Source organism: Eptatretus burgeri, chromosome 6 (genome assembly GCF_056783735.1).
Source record: "Eptatretus burgeri isolate ZD-2024b chromosome 6, Ebu_testis_v1, whole genome shotgun sequence".
NCBI lineage: Eukaryota > Metazoa > Chordata > Myxini > Myxiniformes > Myxinidae > Eptatretus > Eptatretus burgeri.
Window position 1 is genome coordinate 73,397,303 of NC_140966.1, and position 19,430 is coordinate 73,416,732.

The 19,430-nt window shown below is 45.8% G+C and overlaps 2 protein-coding genes across 4 annotated transcripts in view; one reads left to right on the forward strand and one right to left on the reverse strand.

The window, feature by feature from the left end:
• C9orf72 (C9orf72-SMCR8 complex subunit) overlaps window positions 1-1,859 on the reverse strand; it is a 50,544-nt gene extending 48,685 nt beyond the window's left edge. Inside the window, exon 1 of one of the 3 annotated variants that reach the window (XM_085885631.1) lies at window positions 1,612-1,857. The gene's annotated coding sequence lies outside the window, so the exon portion shown is untranslated. Of the gene's footprint in view, window positions 1-1,611 lie in introns of all 3 variants that reach the window. The other 2 variants (XM_085885633.1, XM_085885634.1) reach the window with 2 other exon arrangements.
• A 929-nt stretch (window positions 1,860-2,788) lies between these two features.
• On the forward strand, window positions 2,789-19,342 carry DOHH (deoxyhypusine hydroxylase). The gene is made up of 4 exons (XM_085885650.1): window positions 2,789-3,097; window positions 12,488-12,564; window positions 17,243-17,492; window positions 18,670-19,342. Exons 1-4 carry the CDS (start codon window positions 2,824-2,826, stop codon window positions 18,993-18,995), a joined length of 927 nt encoding a protein of 308 aa, XP_085741776.1. The 5' UTR covers window positions 2,789-2,823; the 3' UTR covers window positions 18,996-19,342.
• The last annotated feature ends 88 nt before the right edge of the window (window positions 19,343-19,430 follow it).

The window sequence follows — 19,430 nt, forward strand, 5'->3', positions numbered from 1 at the left end:
ACTCCAAAGCCAACCACAGATTGGACAATCTGTCATTCAAATTAATTCTTTGGAAAAAAAAACAAACAAACAAAACTCAAAGTCGACAAGACCTTCATCAGAGCTCAATGGACTACAGTGCTCCCTCTGGGCTTGGGCCCTCACAAGACACAGCAGCTCCTCTGGGATTCTGTGGAATCAAAAGATCTCAACATTATTGACATCTCAAAAAGGAGGTCTTAGAATCACACCTGTTTGTCTCACATCACAGGTAGGTTGGTGACTTTTCTGTTTTTTTTTTTTAACCAACTCTTTCCTGGTTTAGCTCCTTCTGCGTCTCTCTAGCTCCTCAATGACGCACATTCTTCCAGTAACCCCTTTATGGTTAAACTCCAAAAAAATCCAGGCTTTCCAGGCACTCTTAGTTCCTTCTTTTCTTCCACGTGTAGAACCGCCGTACAGAGGATGTTCAATAACGCTCTTCCCTCCAGTGATTCAAGCAGGCTGTGCATTAACCATGTCATGTTCCAACCAACTATTCACCCACTGTTACCCCTCTTCACCCATCTCCCCCCCTCCAAAACAGTAATGCTTTCATCTCCCATTAACCCTGCTTAACCAACCCTCTTACTTGCAGGATACTATGTTTCCTCCACTCCACTCCACTCCTGCTCGTTCATTCTTATTGTGTCCGACTGTGGTCTCAGTGCCACCCACTCCTCACCCCTCTTCACCCATGTCCCCCACCCAGTGGCAAATCCAGGGGGGTTTCCTGGTTGCCCGGAACCCCCCCCACCCCCAACAAAAAAAAATTTACCATTACAGCGGCAAACCCAGGGGTTCCCTTGTCACCCAGAACTCCTTCTGGTATGTCATATAGTTGCTAGTACGTCATATAGGCACTACCATCACTCAGGTAGGTCTCATTAGTCATGATATTTAAGATTGAAACTTGAAGTTTATTGAATTCAAGCTATTTTATTTTTAGTTATGCATTTAAATATTAAATTAATTAACTTTTAGATCTTTTTGCACAACAATACATGCATATCAAAGAATATGTGAATGTGCATTTATTTGAAAGATGCAATAAAGTTTTCATAACGTTCATATGACTTAGATTTTCTGTTATTTGGAAGCCCCCCGCACCCCCCCCCCCAACCCAATTCCTGGATTTGCTCCTGCCACCCTCCCTCCCTCCCAAACAGCGATCCTTTCTAATCCCATTAACCCTGCTTAACCAACCCTCTTACTTGCATGATACCGTGTTTCCTCCACTCCTGCTCGTTCATTCTTATTGTGTCCCACTGTGGCCCCTTGCAGTGCCCCCAATCTAAAGTCATTGCATTCTTATTCCACGTCACCTCGTTTCAGTGAGAATAAATATATATAATTTAAAAAAAAAAAGAACAATAACCATTATATCGCACAATAGCATCCCTCCCTGCATCATCGAGGCCCCATTGGTACCCCCCCCCTTCATTTCCTGCACCCATGATATACCTCAACGGGCAAACATCATGAACCAACACACGTGGTGTTTGTTTACTTTCGAAGAAACGCGTTGAGATCGTGAATAAAAAAATACAATGGTAAACATGTTTAAACGAGCAAACGGCGACTTTCACGTACAAACTGAGAGGCATCAGCAGTGATCGCGTCCACCGCCGTTCAGAAAGACCACGAAGCGCCAAACGCTGAACGATACGTACGGATTTCCTCCCTCAGTGGTCGCAGCGAGACGCCGTTCGGGAAACACTCGAGAACAAGGCACAGATTTCCGACACGAGGCGGATTGTGACGCTGCAAAAAACACGGAAGCACGGGGAGCCAACTGCGCGCCCGATCCCGAGCGTTCCCTTTAAATGACGTCATTTCCGCCGCGCACCCGATCCCGAGCGTTCCCTTTAAATGACGTCATTTCCGCCGCGCACCCGAGCCCGCGCATTCCCTTTAAATGACGTCATTTCCGCCGCGCGGTTGGCACTGATTTATTCCCAATCCAGGGCGTTGCAGCTCGAGGTGCCATCACGGTCCGCTCATCGATTGCAGATCTCGTGCTGCCAAACAGGGGGGGGGGGGGAGGGTTGGAATGCGAAACTCATACAGTCTCCAATGAATAATTATTATCCGTGTAAACACTAAACAGGCCACAGTGAGTGGAATAACCCATTGCGCCAATTCCTGACGTAAAAATCCAACCATTTTTCACCGTGGAATGGAAAAAGTGTCGTCTGAAAATAGTGAAGGCTCAGGACACGTTGATCGAGGAATGCTAACACCGTCGGGAGTGAGGAGAAACTGCCGTTTCGGACGTTAACTCGTCCTCGGAGCAATTACACATACGGACTTGTGATCGGGAAAGACGTAAAAACAGAAAACAAGAGGAATGGCGTGAATGAATCACACATGACGAATATCAAAGCGGCCTGATGTCCCGTTTACATGATCGAAAGGATGTGTAATACGATGAAAATGTCCATTTATAATGTTAAAAAATGAACACGGCTGATCATATATATGTCAGTATGTCTCCGTTTGATTTGACAAACGCTTTATTAGGGACGAGAGGAATAAAAATGTTGATAACATTAATCCACCGAATGTAAGCCATGGCGGTATAGTTTGCCACTGTCGTATTTTGTCTCGAGCGAAATTTACAACCCTTTCATTATTCACTATTAGCACAATATTTACCCGGACAGTTAAGCGTCACTTACAAGGAGACGTGGATTTAAAATAAGTAAATATAAACGTTTCTGTCACGTGGTGCATTTTTTCACACGCACGGTGCCGAATCCTCGTGCGGTGATCATTTTCAAACCGAGCGCTGAGCAGAGAGCAATGGCGCAGGTTGAGGTGTTGGATCGTCTGGCCGAGACACTGTGCGACCCCAAGGAGTGTCTCGCTACCCGTTTCCGAGCCCTGTTCACCCTGCGGAACGTGGGCGGACCACGTGCCGTGGAGAGCATTGGACGCGCTTTCGGGGATCCCTCGGCGCTGCTCAAACACGAACTGGCTTACTGTCTGGGCCAGATGCGTGACCCCTCGGCCATCTCGCTCCTGTCATCCGTACTGAGGGACCCACACCAGGAGCCTATGGTCCGACACGAGGCCGGTACGTCTTTTGGCTTATTTTTTTTTTTTTCAAACTTTTTTCATTTTGTAATTTAACTAGTGCGTGGCCGTACGTGCAAAAAAAAAAAATAGAATTGTTACGTCAATCGTGACGTCATAGCACCATGTCCCGTCATTGGTTTGGTAAATAAATGGCCATAACTTGGGAACCACTTGTCCGATTAATATCAAACCTTGAAAAGGAACATCCACAGATCCCCAGTGTCGATTGTGACGTCATACCAAACGAAGAATTGTGACGTCATAGCACCGTGTCCTGTCATTGGTTTGGTAAATAAATGGCCATAACTTGGGAACCACTTGTCCGATTAATATCAAACCTTGAAAAGGCACATCCTCGGGTCCCCAGCAATATACGTGGCAAGTTTCAATTAGATCGGACCAGTGGTTGTCGAGAAACGGCGGTCACAGACAGACAGACACACAGATTGCTGGAATTATCGAAAGATGAAGAGTAAATTTCTACGTCCAGTCAATTACATACATAGACGAGACCACAAAACACATTGCATATCTTTGGCGGAAAGGGAATCGCTCTGTACTAAATACTGTGCTAACTACTCTGCCATGGACACGTCGTGCTTTTCAGATTTTATTTATTCGCGAAAGAAGCAATCACTTCGTACGTTACATATTGACGTTGAAACATTTTATCCCCAACTTTACCCTACGTCCGTTTTCCTCTTCCAAACCTTCATTTTCTCCCCCCCCCCCCAAACGAGAGCACCTGTGCTGCTGATGCAATGCCCCCTTAGGTGAGGGCATACATTTGCAATTGGTTCATGTTGCCGACGTCAACTCGCCTACTCTGCGTCGAAAGACACCCTGTGGGTTTTAAGATCCACCAGGTCATGCAAACAGGTGAGACACCCGGCTTAACGCCCGCCTGAGGAACGACGGGGGACTTTGTGAAGCGACCCTCGGCCTGCGAAACGCTCGTCTCAGTTTATCGTTGCTTCGGGAATCGAACCTTCCAGAAGACGGGCCGTGGTTTCTGCGACACACTGAAGACCTCATGTATGCAGTGCCGATAAATGTAATCTTAAGGCACACGTCGTCGTAACTCCGTCTCCATCAGCAATGTTCGTGGAGGACCTGTGGCACAAACACGCAGTCAGATACACATGGCGACACCACACTTAACTTTCACACAAACGGATGCTGAGATTGGGGGAAGTGACCTCACTTCCAGAGCACTCTGGGTGCCAGCGACGTCATCTTTATGACTTGGCTTTTTACTCTGCACATTAAAGCAATCGAGGAAGAATTTCCTCCGGCCGGGGTTCGAACCGCCGACCTCCCAAACTCAGAGCGGAAGCTTTGACTATTAATCACCCAAGTCTGGTTATGTGTGACTTGTGACTTTGTCGGGTCACGTGTGACTTGTTCTCAACTATAATTGAATGGATGTCATTGGGGCGAGGCAAATAGGTTTCAGCGGATGGAGAAGCCATCCAGATGTATTCTCACTTCTGGAATGCATTCGGTAACGGAATCAATATGGAGTGGGCACAGTTCTATCTCTTCCAGAACCTCTTCACCTGACCATCAGCCATGATTTCTGCGCTGACCATAATTACAAAGTCAGCTGTAAACTGTGCATCTTCCATATTTCCGAGACATTCCTTGAATATCAGAAGTATTCAGTTTGCCAGGCCTTTGTCTCCAGCTCAATGGAGTACTCTCGATTATGGGCTGGTACCCCAGCATCACATCTCTCTTGAAGCTCTCAGCATTATTTGTATCCCCCATGATAAGGTGGAAGCACAAGGCTTTTCTCTTCCACATCACACATACCTTTGTGTGACATTTATTTAATATTTGCTGTTTCCCACCCCCTCTCTTCTGATCTACCTTGCTCTGCTCTCTCAACCCTCTGACCCTCCATAGTTCCGACATGTACATGTTCTTTGAATACCCCCTTTCCTCGTGGTTTTACTCCCATATTCCAAGCTTCCTCCCCACCTCCACTGTTTTGTTCCTCTTTTCTTCCATTGAGGTACTACCTTCCAGAGATTGTTCAATTGTACTCTTCCCACCATTTCAACCTGTTATTTTTTTTTTACCTGACCACGTCCAGGCCTTTACTTTCAGGTTGAAAGGGCTGCTCCTCTCCTAATGCATATCTATATATAGGAAAATGTCACCATTCATGACATCATAATTTGTGTGACCGTGTTGTGTGGCTCTGGACACTTATTCACCATTCACGGTATAATGCTTCGCATGTCCGTGTTTTTTAATTTTAATTATTATTTTTCCTTTTCCCTTCCCCACCATCCCTCACTCATTTGTTGGTTCTGAAAACCCAGTCCACCACATAAAACAGCTGTGTGGCTGTGAAGGAACATGCCCTCCACCACGTAAACATCTCGCATTACCTGAGTATCCGCTACCATGATTTTATTTTCCATTCCTTTACATTTCCCTGTAATTTTTTTGCCCTTGGTCATGCCTCACCTCGGAAGCATACAGTGAGTGATGATGGGAAATCGAGTGCAAAGAGACGGAAGAAAGTGATGACTTGGTCAAAACATGGAATTGCTGGATGGGTTGGCTGGAGGTGAAATTGCTGCTTCAGTGGTGAGGAGCTATGGCATTACTGGATGCTCTGTGCACCACATTAAAAAAACTGAGGATAATGTCTGGTGGTTTTTATTTATTTTTTTTTTTTTTCAGGGATTAAGTAGACAAGCAATAAAAAAAAAAAATTTCAACTCGTAAATGGACACACTTGGAAATAAAAAAAATGGAGAAAGCGCTAAATGTTTCGATCGAGCATCAGAACCAGAAAGAAGTCCCTGAGTTGATCTATGATACATACAAAGATAATGTGTATACAGTCAACCCCCGCTTTATCGCGGTTCACCAATCGCTCCCCCGGTTCATCGCGGGTTTTCCCTTGGAACGTAACTAATTTTTTCTGCGGATTCCCCCTGTACATCACGGTAATAATATATAAAATATAAATTATTTAAGCAATAAATTGTAACGCGTGGTGCTCGACCACTCACACAACGCACGAGACAAAGTTTCGCTTTTGAACTTCGAATATGTTTTATACGGTTTTTTTCTCCAAGCCCCACGATGCCGCCCAAACGCCCTGCACCTTCTAAGGCTTCTGGCAAGTAACCGAAGCACCAGAGGAACGTCCTGACGCTCCAGGAGAAGGTTAAGGTGCTCTATGCTTCGGGAAGGAAAAAGGTTTGCCGCCGTTGGACGAGCACCACTCGTACCCAGCACCTCAAAACCGACCAGACCAGACGAGTCGATCTCCGCACCTCAAACCCAATCTCTGCCAAACGGACTAGACAAGACAAGTCGATCTCCGGCACCTCAAACCCAATCACTGCCAAACGGACTAGACCAGACGAGTCGATCTCCGGCACCTCAAACCCAAACCGACCAGACCAGACGAGTCGATCTCAGGCACCTCAAACCCGATCACTCCCAAACCGACCAGACCAAACGAGTCGATTTTTTTTTTTTTTGGGGGGGGGGGGGGGAGGCGTCCATTCATCGTGGATTTTCACTTAGCGCGGGGAGGTTTGGAATGTAACGCCCGCGAGAAACGGGGGATTACTATATATATATATATATATATATATATATATATATATATATATATATATATATATATATATATATATATATATATATATATATATATATATATATGTATATATATATATACAAGCGCATGGTCCAAACCTCTGGTGGTGAAGACGTCGACTCAGCTAGCACCTGCTAAACCACCCTATGTCAATCCAAAATAATTGGGGGGGGTGGGGGAGTGGGAGCTGTTATCAATATATTATTTGTTTGGTTTTGGCTCCACAAGAGAAATTGTATTCAATTTCTGCATTGTTTGCTAAAATATGTGCTTGTGTGCGTGCGTGCATGGTTTTACTTGTTTGTGACCAACTATGCCCCCACAACTGCACTGTCAGTTTGCTGCTTTGCCTTCTGTCACCTCACTCTTCTATGATGCTATATGTTGTATATAAAATAATAAAAAAGTTCTGCTGTTTTGTCTGTGCTTAGTAAAGAACAAAATGTGAAAATCACTTAAATTGCATACTATAGGAGAACATCACTATTTGTCCAGATTTAATGTTGTGTTCCAAGGTATGAGCCTGTTTACCTTCTGCTCCAGCGATTGGATATTCGCACTGTCGAGAATGAATGGGTCTGCCAGATGTTTTATCTCGAAGTTTTATGTGACATGCTGCTTGTGGGCATGAAGAAAACTAAAGCCAAATATGGTGAAGGTCGTCATGGAGACCATTGGTGGGACGAGGTTGGTGCAAAAGTATTGTGGATTCTCACCACTCTGGCGTGCGGGCGACCGCTTTTAGCTAATTGCGGCCGCGCGCCCACCGACCGTGGAAATCTAGTCGCAGCTTTCGGATCAACGCCGAAATCCAGCTGCAGGTGTGTTTTTAACCACACCATAAACCAGCCAACTCTTCTGTCCACGCGCGACAGGGTTGATCGTCGAATTGTCGATTTACCTAATTATTCGCGCAGACAGAAATGCCGGGGATTTGCACATCGACGGGACCCGTACGGACACGAGCCGCTTTAAGCAGCTCGCGCTGTTTGCGATTGCCGAGCGGTTTATTATCGCCAAGCCCCGTCGGACTCTTATCTTATCGGCTATTAAAAACCAGCTATTATTCCGAACCCAATTACGGCAGCTCAATGGAGGAAGGGACGCAACGAGCAGGTGTATATTCAAACAATGACATTTATTCATACACGTATGTAAGCAATGGGGGTAAGGGACAAGACACGAGCAAGAAAAACCTATAGCTGTTGTCTATTTATTACGTAATGTACAGGCACTTAACAGTTCTACTTATAGGACAAGGCGCTATAGACTTCCATGCAAAAACCCCAGAAAGAAAAGAAAGAACAGGGCCCGTAGGCCTTTAATGTTCCGTGGAGCTGTGGAGACCGAAGGAGCTCCGCGAGACCATGCAGGTTACCTGCCACCCTCGTGGTGACTTGCTGGGTGGCCCTCGATGTCTCGTCGTCAACACGGCAGCTGGTGTATTGGCAGCTCGGTTGGTCCAGGCCTAGCCATGCGGCCTGGTCGATCGGGCCTAGCCGACGACGCCTCAGAGGAGGGAACGGGCCTTGCTCTTTTAGAGGTGATGCTCTCTTAAGAGCCCGCTCACTCCTCAGCGTCGTTCGGACCGTTATGCCGCTGGCTGGTGACTTCTCTCTGGCTGCCTCCACCGACCCACAATCCTGCACGGCACTGCAGGCTTGGCTGGACTCCAGGCTCCACTCCGAACCCAGACTGACTACGAACCCAGACTCCAGACGAACTCAGACAAAACTGAAACGCGGCGGTTCAGCCCCACCTTTTATTGGGTTCGGGGGGGGGGGTGTTTGGTCTTTCACCTCTGACCCTTCACCCCCCACTGGCTCCACCCCTTTTGTCATTCTGATCCGATCCTGCCGTCAAACGCGGACGTGGTAGAAATCACCGGCCCTCGCCCCAACGAGGGAGTCCCTGCGTCTGTCGGCGGAGATGCCGTTCGTCTATGGATGTTGTTGCTGGCGAAAAGATGGCGGCGTTTGTGGAGATGAAGGTGAGGAGACGTTGTTCGTTGTGGCGAAGGTGGTGAGGAGATGTTGGCGGTTGTGGTGAGGAGATGTTGTTTAAAATAAAGATAGAAAAGAATAATACTACCTCAAGATTCACAGCCCGGCACACGAATGAATCCCGTTAGACATTGGTGGGGAAATCTATTCTGGACACACACTTATCGACATAACTGATCTTTGGGGAACCTGAGTGGTGTGCTGTGAATTTCCACAACCATAACAGTATGTCTAAGGCATGAGAAAAATATCTTGGGAGATGGACCTGATGTCTTGTTGAAGTTCAGGTCCTCCGGTAATTATTGTGAAAGTAGCAAGCACAATAATCGGGTCGCCAAGGCAGAAGCCACATTGCTGGTTACTATTCAAGAAGTTGTTGAAATGGGAACAACTTTGACAGAAATCCTGCCAACATGTTCTGTTAATTAAATAACCAGGAGAACAAAGCAGTACTCCATCAGGCTGTGGACAAAAGCTTTGTACATGGTCAGGAGCTCAGGTGTGTCAAGGAAGAACTTTGCATGACGGAGGATGCGCATTCGGCGACTGGCTTTGGAGGCAAGTTTGAAAATGTGGCTTTCTCAGGAAAGATCATGGCAGATAGAGAGACCCAGAAGCTTGAATGAAAGGACTTCTTCAAGAGGATTGTTGTTGCGAAAATAGATTTTGGTGGGGGGGGGTTCCAGATGGTCCTTTCGGAGAGACATGCTCCCTTGAGGAACTCCAGCCTGGACAGGAAGAGGGGATGAGAGAACTCCATTAAAGGCCACACGTTGATTGCGACAGGAGAGGAAGTCTGCGAGCCATGAGTGGAGATGGCCTTGGATACCATAGGAAGAGAGCTTGGTTAGCAGGGCAGGGTGCCAGACCATATCAAAATGGTGATGTGTCTTGGGAGATGGCTCTGATTTAATGTCTGGCATTGAGGACCTCATCTATTGGGAGGGCAGAAGCAGCATATCCAGGGTTAAGTGACCTGGTCTGAATCCAAATTGATGATGAGAAATCAAGCCGTTGGAAAAGAGGAAGGATTTAATGTTTTAAGCAATGATTGATTTCATAACCTTGCTGATGATTGGGAGAAGGCTGATTGGTCTGTAGTTGCAGGGATCTATTTTTACACCAATTTTATGCAGGGCAGTGATGTTTGCTGATTTCCAAGCAGATGGCAGATGACCTTGAGCAAATGAGAGGGTGAATAGAACAGAGAGAGGGTGAGCAAGAGCAGAAGAGCAGGCTTTGAGGACACGTGGGCTGATGCCGTCTGGACCTGTTGCAGTTGACAGCAAGCTCTCCACCTTGTCAGGAGAAAAGGACACAGAGTCCAGGGACAGTTGGGTGTGACTGGGTAAGGTGGGTAGAGAAAGTGATGGGTTTGGGACACAAGATTTAGCTGCAAACACTGAGTTTAAGCATTCAGCCTTTTCACGTGTGATTTCAGCAGTGCGGCCATTTGAGGGGATGGAGAGGGAACATACACCAGAAACAGATTTGATTAGATGCCACCAGGATTTGGAAGAGGGAGAGATGTTTGAGAGTTCAGACTTGAGATTGTAAAGTTGTCGTTTTCTGGCTCTCCTGAGGGTAGATACACACTTGTTCCGAGCTTTATGGAAGGAACTGAGATTGCCCTCAGTTGGGTTTGCCTTCCATGAGCAGAGGGAAGTTGTTTCAGGACAACTGCCTCACCACAAGCTTTAGTGTACCATGGGTGGGAGGAAGGGAAGGAGAACTGAAGACAAGTGGGGATAAATCTGTGCATGAGGGAGAGCAAGTTTCTTTGAAAGAATTTCCAGGATGAGATGATGTTGGAGAAAGTAGAGATGGGAGACCAGTCTAGAAGTTTGATGGCTGCTTGGAGACCCTGCCAGTCGGCCTGAGTGAAATGCCAGACTCGACGGCGGTGAGGTGGTTCTCTTATCACAGCCAGAGAGATGTCCATTTTGACAAGCATTGGTCAGATGAACCGATTGGAGCGAAGGAAGAACAGATATGTTCAGGGAAATAGGTCAAAAATCAGACCCAGAAGAAATGGAGTACTGTTGTTTGAGATCCGGGTCGGGAAGTTGACAGATTATGTCAGTCCCAATGAGTCACAGAAGTCTTTTGCTGAAGTACCATGGTAGGTGAGGGAGGTATGCACACCCAATTAACTGGCATGATGACATTTGAAGTCACCACATATGAGGAAGAGAGGGTTGGGATGAGAGGATAGAAGTTGTAAATGGAGTCATCACTGTTTGTTTGGTGGACGGTACAACACACACATAAACATGAGGTGAGAGTGGAGGGGAAGCCGTAGCCAGAGGTATTCCTGGGGGTGTGGGGGAGTGATATCGGTGCATGGAGATTGAGGAATGGAGTCTTTGATTAAGATAGTAACTACACCGCCAGGACGAGGCTCAGGTCTGTCATACCAGTGAGAGATACTTGGGAGTCAGGGACATCTTGAAGGAGGAAAGATTCTGTTAAGTCAGATTATATCTGGTTTGTCAGTGGCAACCTGTTTGGAAAGATCTGTCAGGTTTGAGCAAAGGTCCTGGATATTTGAGGTCCATACTGTGAAGGAAGAGGGGAGGGGAGGAGGCTTTGGGTGCAGGGGAAGTGAGGGAGAGGGTAGTACGAGGGAGGGGGGGGTAAGGAATGTTGTTGAAAGAGGTTGGGGAGAGGGCCGGATGAAGAGGAGAAAAGGCTCGGTGGTGATGGGTTGAGATACAGTGGGGAGTAATAAGAGAGGGGTGGAGGGCAGTTGAAGATTGGAGGAGAGAAGGCAGGGGAAGGAGGCAGCTTTGAGAGGAGGGAGAAGGGTGAGGGAAGTTTTTGAGAATTGGAGGGGGAAAGAGTGTGAAGGTTGCTTTGAGAGGGAGGGGAGATGATAAGAGCAGGCATGGGCAAGCTGCAGGAGGGCGATGGGAGATGTGGGGAGAGGGGAAGGATGAGGGCTCTTCCCGAATAATGTGGTCGAAATTCTGGAGAAACTTGATGAAGGTGAGTTGGTGACCGAAATGCGATAAAGACCTGAGGGAACATTGTGGTGTTGGTGACGCCACTGTTTACGATATTAAAAAGGCAACGTGATGAGATGAGCTGTTAGTTTTACACAAATAAGGGCATTAAATGTTTTTTTTTTTTGTTTTGTTTCATGTTGATATATAAATCACAGACACTTCCTTGTATTACATACAAATAACATTATAAAACAGTACATCAGGTATTCAAAACACTTTTAAAGTTAGGAAATGTTTCATATTCTAAAATCTGAATACTGTTCGGTCTCAAGGAATACGGATTTGAGAGTTTTCACCTGTAACAGGTACAAGGTTTAAAGCAGAATTGCTCTACTGGAACAAAGGCCTTGCCGTGGAGAAACAAAAGGCGTGTCTTCCATCCTGAATCATTGAGCTTTTTTCAGACAAAATTAGGTTGTGATAACTTGGTGTGCTCTCTCAGTGACGTCATGAACCAAAGTGTGTTATTGTCACACCTCGTGTGTAACTCCCCTGAAACCCATTTGGTTTGACTTGATCATTCCCTAAATTACACTTTTTTTATACTCTCAAACCTTTAATATTACAGAATAACTTATTTATCCAGTCTTTGATTGCACTTGTTGTACTACTTTTTATTTTTTTATTTTGCAGGTTGTAATTTATTTAATTAGCAAAACTATCGGACCCCCCTGAGGAATCGAGGTCACATCTGTAATTGAGATGCATCTGTTTTCTCGGGCGGTGCCCACTGTGGCCGTGTGCAGGTGAAGCACTGGGAGCGATTGGCATCCCAAAAGTGCTGGACATTTTGCGGGAGTACAGCTCTGATCCCGTGATTGAGGTGAGTCGTTTTGTTGAAAACTATAACGGCAATATAATGACATGGGGTGGAGCAGGATCGTGAGCTGAAGGAGAAATCTCGATGTAAATAATTTTACAAACTGGTAATCGGCACATGCCGGTATGGCTGTCGTGGATTGCCATGTTGGTAATCGACAGGCTTTCAAAAGCACACCCAATTCATGTAAAATACCAAATTGGCAATTGCTTTAAAAACAGCCACAAGGGCAAAGAAAAACGTGATTGCTTGGGTGCTGAGGGTTAAAAGTTACAACCCACTGTACCTTACTTCCTGGTACCTCTTGATGTCATACCTTCATTCCACTGTTCCAGGTGTAGCTGAGTGCATGAAAGATTTTAAAATCATGTACAGTATTTATAGATTGTAAATACCTTTCTTTGATTTGGTGATGTACAGATTATATATATATATTTATATATATATATATATATATATATATATATATATATATATATATATATATATATATATATATATATATATATATATATATATATATTTATATTTTTAAGAACAAGGGTGATGTGCAGAGCTGTGGTAATTATAGTTATAAAGTTGTTAAGCCACACCATGAAGTTGTGGGAAAGAATAGTGGAAGCTCGGTTTAGAGGAGAGGTGACGATCTGTGAGCAGCAATATGGGTTTATGCCAGCAAAGAGCACCACTGATGCGATGTTTGCTTTGAGAATGTTGATGGAGAAGTTTCGGGAAGGCCAGAAGGAGTTACATTGTGTGTTTGTGGATTTAGAGAAAGATTATGATAGGGTGCCAAGAGAGGAGTTGTGGCATTGTATGAGGAAGTCGGGAGTGGTGGAGAAGTATGTGAGGATCATGCAGGATATGTATGAGGACAGTGTGACAGCGGTGAGGTGTGCGGTAGGAATGACGGACCGGTTTAAGGTAAAAGTGGGATTGCACCAAGGATCGACTCTGAGCCCTTTCCTGTTTGCAATGCTAATGGACAGATTGACGGACAATATCAGACAGGAATCTCCATGGACTATGATGTTTGCGGATGACATCATGATCTGTAGCCAGAGTAGGGAGCAGGCTGAGGCGAGCCTCGAGAGGTGGAGGTACGCACTGGAGAGAAGGGGAATGATAGTCAGTAGGAGTAAGACTGAGTACATGTGCGTAAATGAGAGGGAGGGTGGTGGTATGGTGCGGTTGCAAGGAGTTGAGGTGGGGAAGGTGGATTGGTTTAAATACTTGGGATCAACTGTCCAAAGTAACGGAGAGTGTGGGAGAGAAGTGAAAAAGAGAGTGCAGGCAGGATGGAGTGGGTGGAGAAGAGTTGCAGGAGTGATTTGTGACAGAAGGGTAGCTGCAAGAGTGAAGGGGAAAGTATACAAGACGGTAGTGAGACCAGCTATGTTGTATGGTTTGGAGGCGGTGGCCCTAACAAAAAGACAGGAAGCGGAGCTGGAGGTGGCAGAGTTAAAGATGCTGCAATTCTCGTTGGGAGTGACGAGGATGGACAGGATAAGGAATGAGTATATTAGAGGGACAGCGCAGGTAGGACGGTTTGGAGACAAAGTGAGAGAGGCGAGATTGAGATGGTTTGGACATGTGCACAGGAGGGAAGCGGAGTATATCGGGAGGAGGATGCTGAGGATGGAGCCGCCAGGTAGGAGGAGAAGAGGAAGGCCAAAGAAGAGGTTCATGGATTCGGTGAGGGCGGACATGCGGGTGGTTGGAGTGTCAATGGAAGATGTGGAAGATAGAGCGAAATGGAGACGGATGATCCGCTGTGGCGACCCCTTACGGGAGCAGCTGAAAGAAGAAGAAGAAGAAGAAGATATATATTTTTTTCCTACGGTCTACCGTTGTATCAATATAATCGCCGGACACATGTTTGTAATGCCAGTGGTCTTTATAGATCCACCAAGGCACAACTGGGTCTGTTAGCTTGACTGGACCAATTGGTCTGGCCTGCAGTCTACTTACTATCTTTCACTGACCGGTCACTATCTTTTCATCTCCAGACATGATGCCTCGGTCTCATTTCTCAAAAAAATAAAAATAAAAATGTTCTCCCTCTGTCGCCAGCTACCCCCTAACCAGCATCTCCGCTCTGGTACAACGATTCATGTGTTGAGGCATTTTCAGAAAGTGGCCTGCTTTTTCTTCCTGGAAAGCCAACTCCACAGAGAGGAACCTGGTATCTCTCTGCAAACCTCATAATCATTGATTCTTTCTTCAGTTGTGTCAGAATATGGTGTCTGGCTTACCTGCGGTCCAAACTTTTCGGTCTTCCATCATCCACAAAAACTTGGTGGCAGTTGGTCAAGTCTCTCTGAAACATGCTAATCTGTTTCTTCGTTCTTGGAGAATGCGGTCATGATGGACACGTCTCGGGCTGCAGCTGCTGGCCTTTGCTGCAAAAACAGAATTTATGCAAAGGTCCCAAATCCCTCTGTTCCTGTACCCATTCTGCACTTCCTCATTGAAAGCATACCATCACCTGTGAACCTCCTTCCTGCCAAGGAGGAGAAATTCGAGCTAGTCTTCACTGCTCCACCATGACTGCTCCTGATGGTATCTGTGCTCCAATATTCAAATATTGTTAATCTGACTTGTTTCCTCCCGTTTCCCTGCTCTTTGTCCATGTAACACTTCTTTTTCTTTTTTTTTTTTTACCAAGGGCCACCTACCTCTATCATGGAAACCATCCAGTATAGCAGACTTTAACTTTTGTTTTTTTCAACAACTGATCTCCAGATCAGTTTAGCTTCTGGCTAGGTCATTCCACCTTAGACCTCCTGCAGCAATGGCTTAATGTCCTTTATGTCAAACAAGAGGTCAGGGCTATCTTGCGGGTTCATCTCCTGTGAATATTGCTTGGTACACCAACGTGATTTGCACACACTCCTCCAATGCCGTCTCAGGTTTCTTCCTTCATTTACTCAGATTCCCTGCATGCTCGCAAACGGTGGATTCCTTTGGATACAATAGTATCCCATTCTGTAATGTTTGAGGCCCATCTCCCTCAACGTAGTGTACTTGGATGAATCCTGTTCTCAATGTGCATCGATATCATGTCTTCATCAATGGGATTGTAACACTTCGTAGTTGACCACATCTGCAGGGGATAACCTCTCCACTCCTCCACCAAGAAGCCTGTTGCCGCATCACTCTGGCGATTCAGAGAAAATTAGTACCTGGTTATCAACCTGGAACACATCGTTTAGTGCAACAAAGGCCAACACTCATTTTATCTCGTATTAAGGAGCAGCTGGCAAATTCTCCATTTCATTTATGTGGTTAGCCTCCAGAAAAGTTGTGTCTGGAGGTCTTGGGTCTCACCATTAGTTATAAACTATCTTGGGCAGATCGCTTCTCAAAACTGGCCTCCAACCACTGCTTCAGGTTACTCTGCAGGTTGAGTCCTTCTGTTGTCCTCAGCTTGTAGAGGTTTATTAAACTTTCATCTGGAATGTCTTGGATCCAATTGTGGATTGGTGCTGCTGCTGCTGCTTCTTCTAATCTTGCCCTCTTGAGGCCCTGGAATCGAAGGTCCATTCTGTGTCATTAGAATCTTGAGTCAGGAAGCTGGGTCTGAGGGTCTGAGGGTCTGCTTCCTGCTCACTGTGGGCAGGTTTGTGGCCTTTCAGTTTTTTTTTTTGTTTGTTTTACTGGCTGTTCCTCTTGCTTGTCTGCCGAGACCTAGCCAGGTCATACAAAATCTTCCAGAAATCCTTTCTTTGTTTCCTTTCCAAAGCCAAAACTGAACATCAGCCTCTAATTATTTACTAATGAGCTTGACTGTACCTGCTTCAAATCCTGTTTTCATCCTCTTGCAATTCCTCCGCTTTTTTTCTTTTCTTCTCTTGTAGCCGCTGGTTGGAAAAATTCAAATAATGTTGGTTGCTTGGTCGTGGAATAGAGTGGGGGGGGGAGTTCTATGTCCCCCCCCCCATTCACATCACACCAGCTTCCAGTAAAGTACCGGCATTTTTCCACTAATTTTGTGGCATTGCTTTGACATGAATGGAAGCTAAAACCAATGCTGGTATTTTTCTGGACATTCGTTTCCACCAATTTCCCGGAATTTGCCACAGTATTAAGAAGGAAGAATGCCGGCAGCCATTTAAAGATGCTGGCAATTTTACACCTTGTGAATTTTGGGGTGACGACCATGGGTCATGTAGACCAGTCGTGTGTGCGTGTGTGTGCGTGCGTGCGTTGCTTTTTTAAATTACGTGAAATGTTGTTTGTTGCTTCTCGTTATTTCCACTGATTGTTTCCACTCATCCTATCCATTCTGATATGACGCAATAGGACAGTGCACCGCATGCAAAGTGTCACATCCGGTTTGCAGCATTTCACTGGTGCGATGCGAATGACTGATACCAGCAATTTTGGAGCATTGGTCGTTTTGTGTGAATGGGGATCAGTGGGCAAGTTGCCGGTATTTTTGGTGTTGCATTTTAAATATGTCCAAAGGTCAGAAGAAAAATATGGAAGGGTTATAAAGAAGGGGATGGGCAGTGTGTTTTTGGAAAATGGCATGGGGTGGGGGGGGAGAGATTGGAGGTCATGGTCTTGGTGTATGTTACAGAAGGGATGGGAGTCAAATGTTTCCATTATTATGGATGTCATATGTGGTTGCCCCTCTCAATGTGATTAATATATAAATTGGTGTGTCGGGGAGAAGGTCGCGGAGACCTGCCAGCTGGCAGTGCAGAGGATCGAGTGGCTGCAAAACAAACAAAAGCAAGAAGAAACCAATTTGAGCTCTAACCCGTACCTGTCAGTGGACCCAGCGCCGCCATCCCAAGAACGAGACATCGCCAGTTTGCGGGCCATGTTGCTGGACTGTGACACACCTCTGTTTGCCCGTTATCGCGCGATGTTTGCGTTGCGCAATGCTGGTGGAGATGAGGCGGCCTTGGCTCTCGCAGATGGTATGTGTCGTGATTCAGATCTGCTCGTACAAATCACAATTTACTCAAAATCAGTGTGCAGGACATGTGGGTCTGTCATAAGAACGCGAGGCACGGTTTGTGAACATTCAGCACAAACGAGTGTTTGTTGATTGCATAATTGAACACCTGCATTGAAGGTGTCCCTTTTGTTGAGTTATTTTATTTTATTTTTTTTAATGGTTCATTTGGGATGAATTAAAAGCTTGGGGTGGGAAGAGAGGAACTAAAGCTCAGGTGGGGTCTTGATGCAAGACCCAAACACAACCAGAAGACATGCGAAGCGATGCACAAATGTCGTGGAGTTAAAAAAAAAACAGATGTTGCTGTTACGATGTGAATTTCTGATGGCATGGGCCAGTTGGCGTTTCGGTCTAGGGGTTTGTTCTATTACGATAAAGACCCTTGGAGTAGTTTTTACCTCTGCCACCGAAGGTGTATGGTAGTTATATTTCCACATCTGTGTGTGCTGGTGAGAAGGATATCTCAAAACGTTAAGGGAAGATTCGGATAAAACTTGGTGGCCAGGTTGGGTGTGTGACGAAGATTAATTGATTCGGATCCGATAATTTTAAAGTGATTCTTCACCATTGAGCTATGGGGCCAAAACGATACATAACTTGATAACTCAAGTTGTGGACGAGTTATGAATTAGGTAGGCGATAAGAACAAGCCAATTTGATTTTGGTTGAGGACCCGATCCAGATCAGTGGGACACAAAACGTAACTGTTCAGCCGGGCAGAGGTGTGCGCTCCACCAAGTACAGTTCAAGTTTTCTCATTCATTCATAATCTCATTCAATTTAACGCTCAATTGTGCACAATCTTGGCTTGTGGAAGAACATGGTACCAGACAAGGAAATGCTGGCAGATAGGAGGGACAATGTGCACATTGATTCCTCGCCCTGTCTGCAAAACACCAGGGTGGCAGTCAGCCTGGGTTTGAATCTCGACCCAGTTACAATTAGAATAGCACCTCGGATTAAAACCTGTCACAGCTCCACAAGCTTCGTATTAAAACCAGGTCTTTTTTTTTTTGGTACGACTCGCATATTCTCTGCTTCGAATACAAGTGGGCCGCCACTTCCGTCCCGCTCGTATGGTGAATGACCGATTTGATTTGAACCTCCCATGGTGATCCCTCTCACCCCATACGCAGGTCTCTCTTGCGGCAGTGCATTGTTTCGCCACGAGGTGGCATTCGTACTGGGGCAGATGCAGTTGGCGGTGGCTGTTCCAGCATTGAAAGCGGCATTGTCATTACCCACCGAGAACCCCATGGTGCGGCACGAGTGTGCCGAGGCATTGGGCGCGATCACGCAGCAGCATTGTGAGGAGCTTCTGCGGGAACACCTGCTCGATCCGGACGTGGTGGTGCGGGAGAGTTGCGAGGTTGCCCTCGACATACACGAAAGTGAGACCTGCGGAGAGTTCCAATATGCAAACGGGCTGTCCAAAATCGCCGATACAGTCTCTGCCAATTAGGGGGGGGGGGTGAAAAACATCTTCTCCTGCCCCCATCCTCCTTTCAGGGCTGTCTATTTATTATGTATGCAAATATGGAAGATTTCAACAGCACCTCCTCCCTTTAACATTTTTGGCCCAAGTCTGTAATACCCTTAAATTAAAACCAACCAATACTTTCTGCAAACCGTTCCATTATCTCCAACTGTTCTATGTCCTTCTCTCTTATCAATATACATCTTCTCAATTTAGCCATGAGATGGCTCCTTATCTTCCATTTGTGGCTTCACATGCTTTTATTTTTACTGCACTCATTGTGATTTAGCATGTAGAATGCTTGTAAATTTGTAATAAAGTTGAAGAAGAAATTATTGCTTTTCGTAATCTTTCTCCTGACTGCATACTGTCTTTCAAGCTTGATTTGATGATGACCGGTTTCCCGATGGCATCATTACA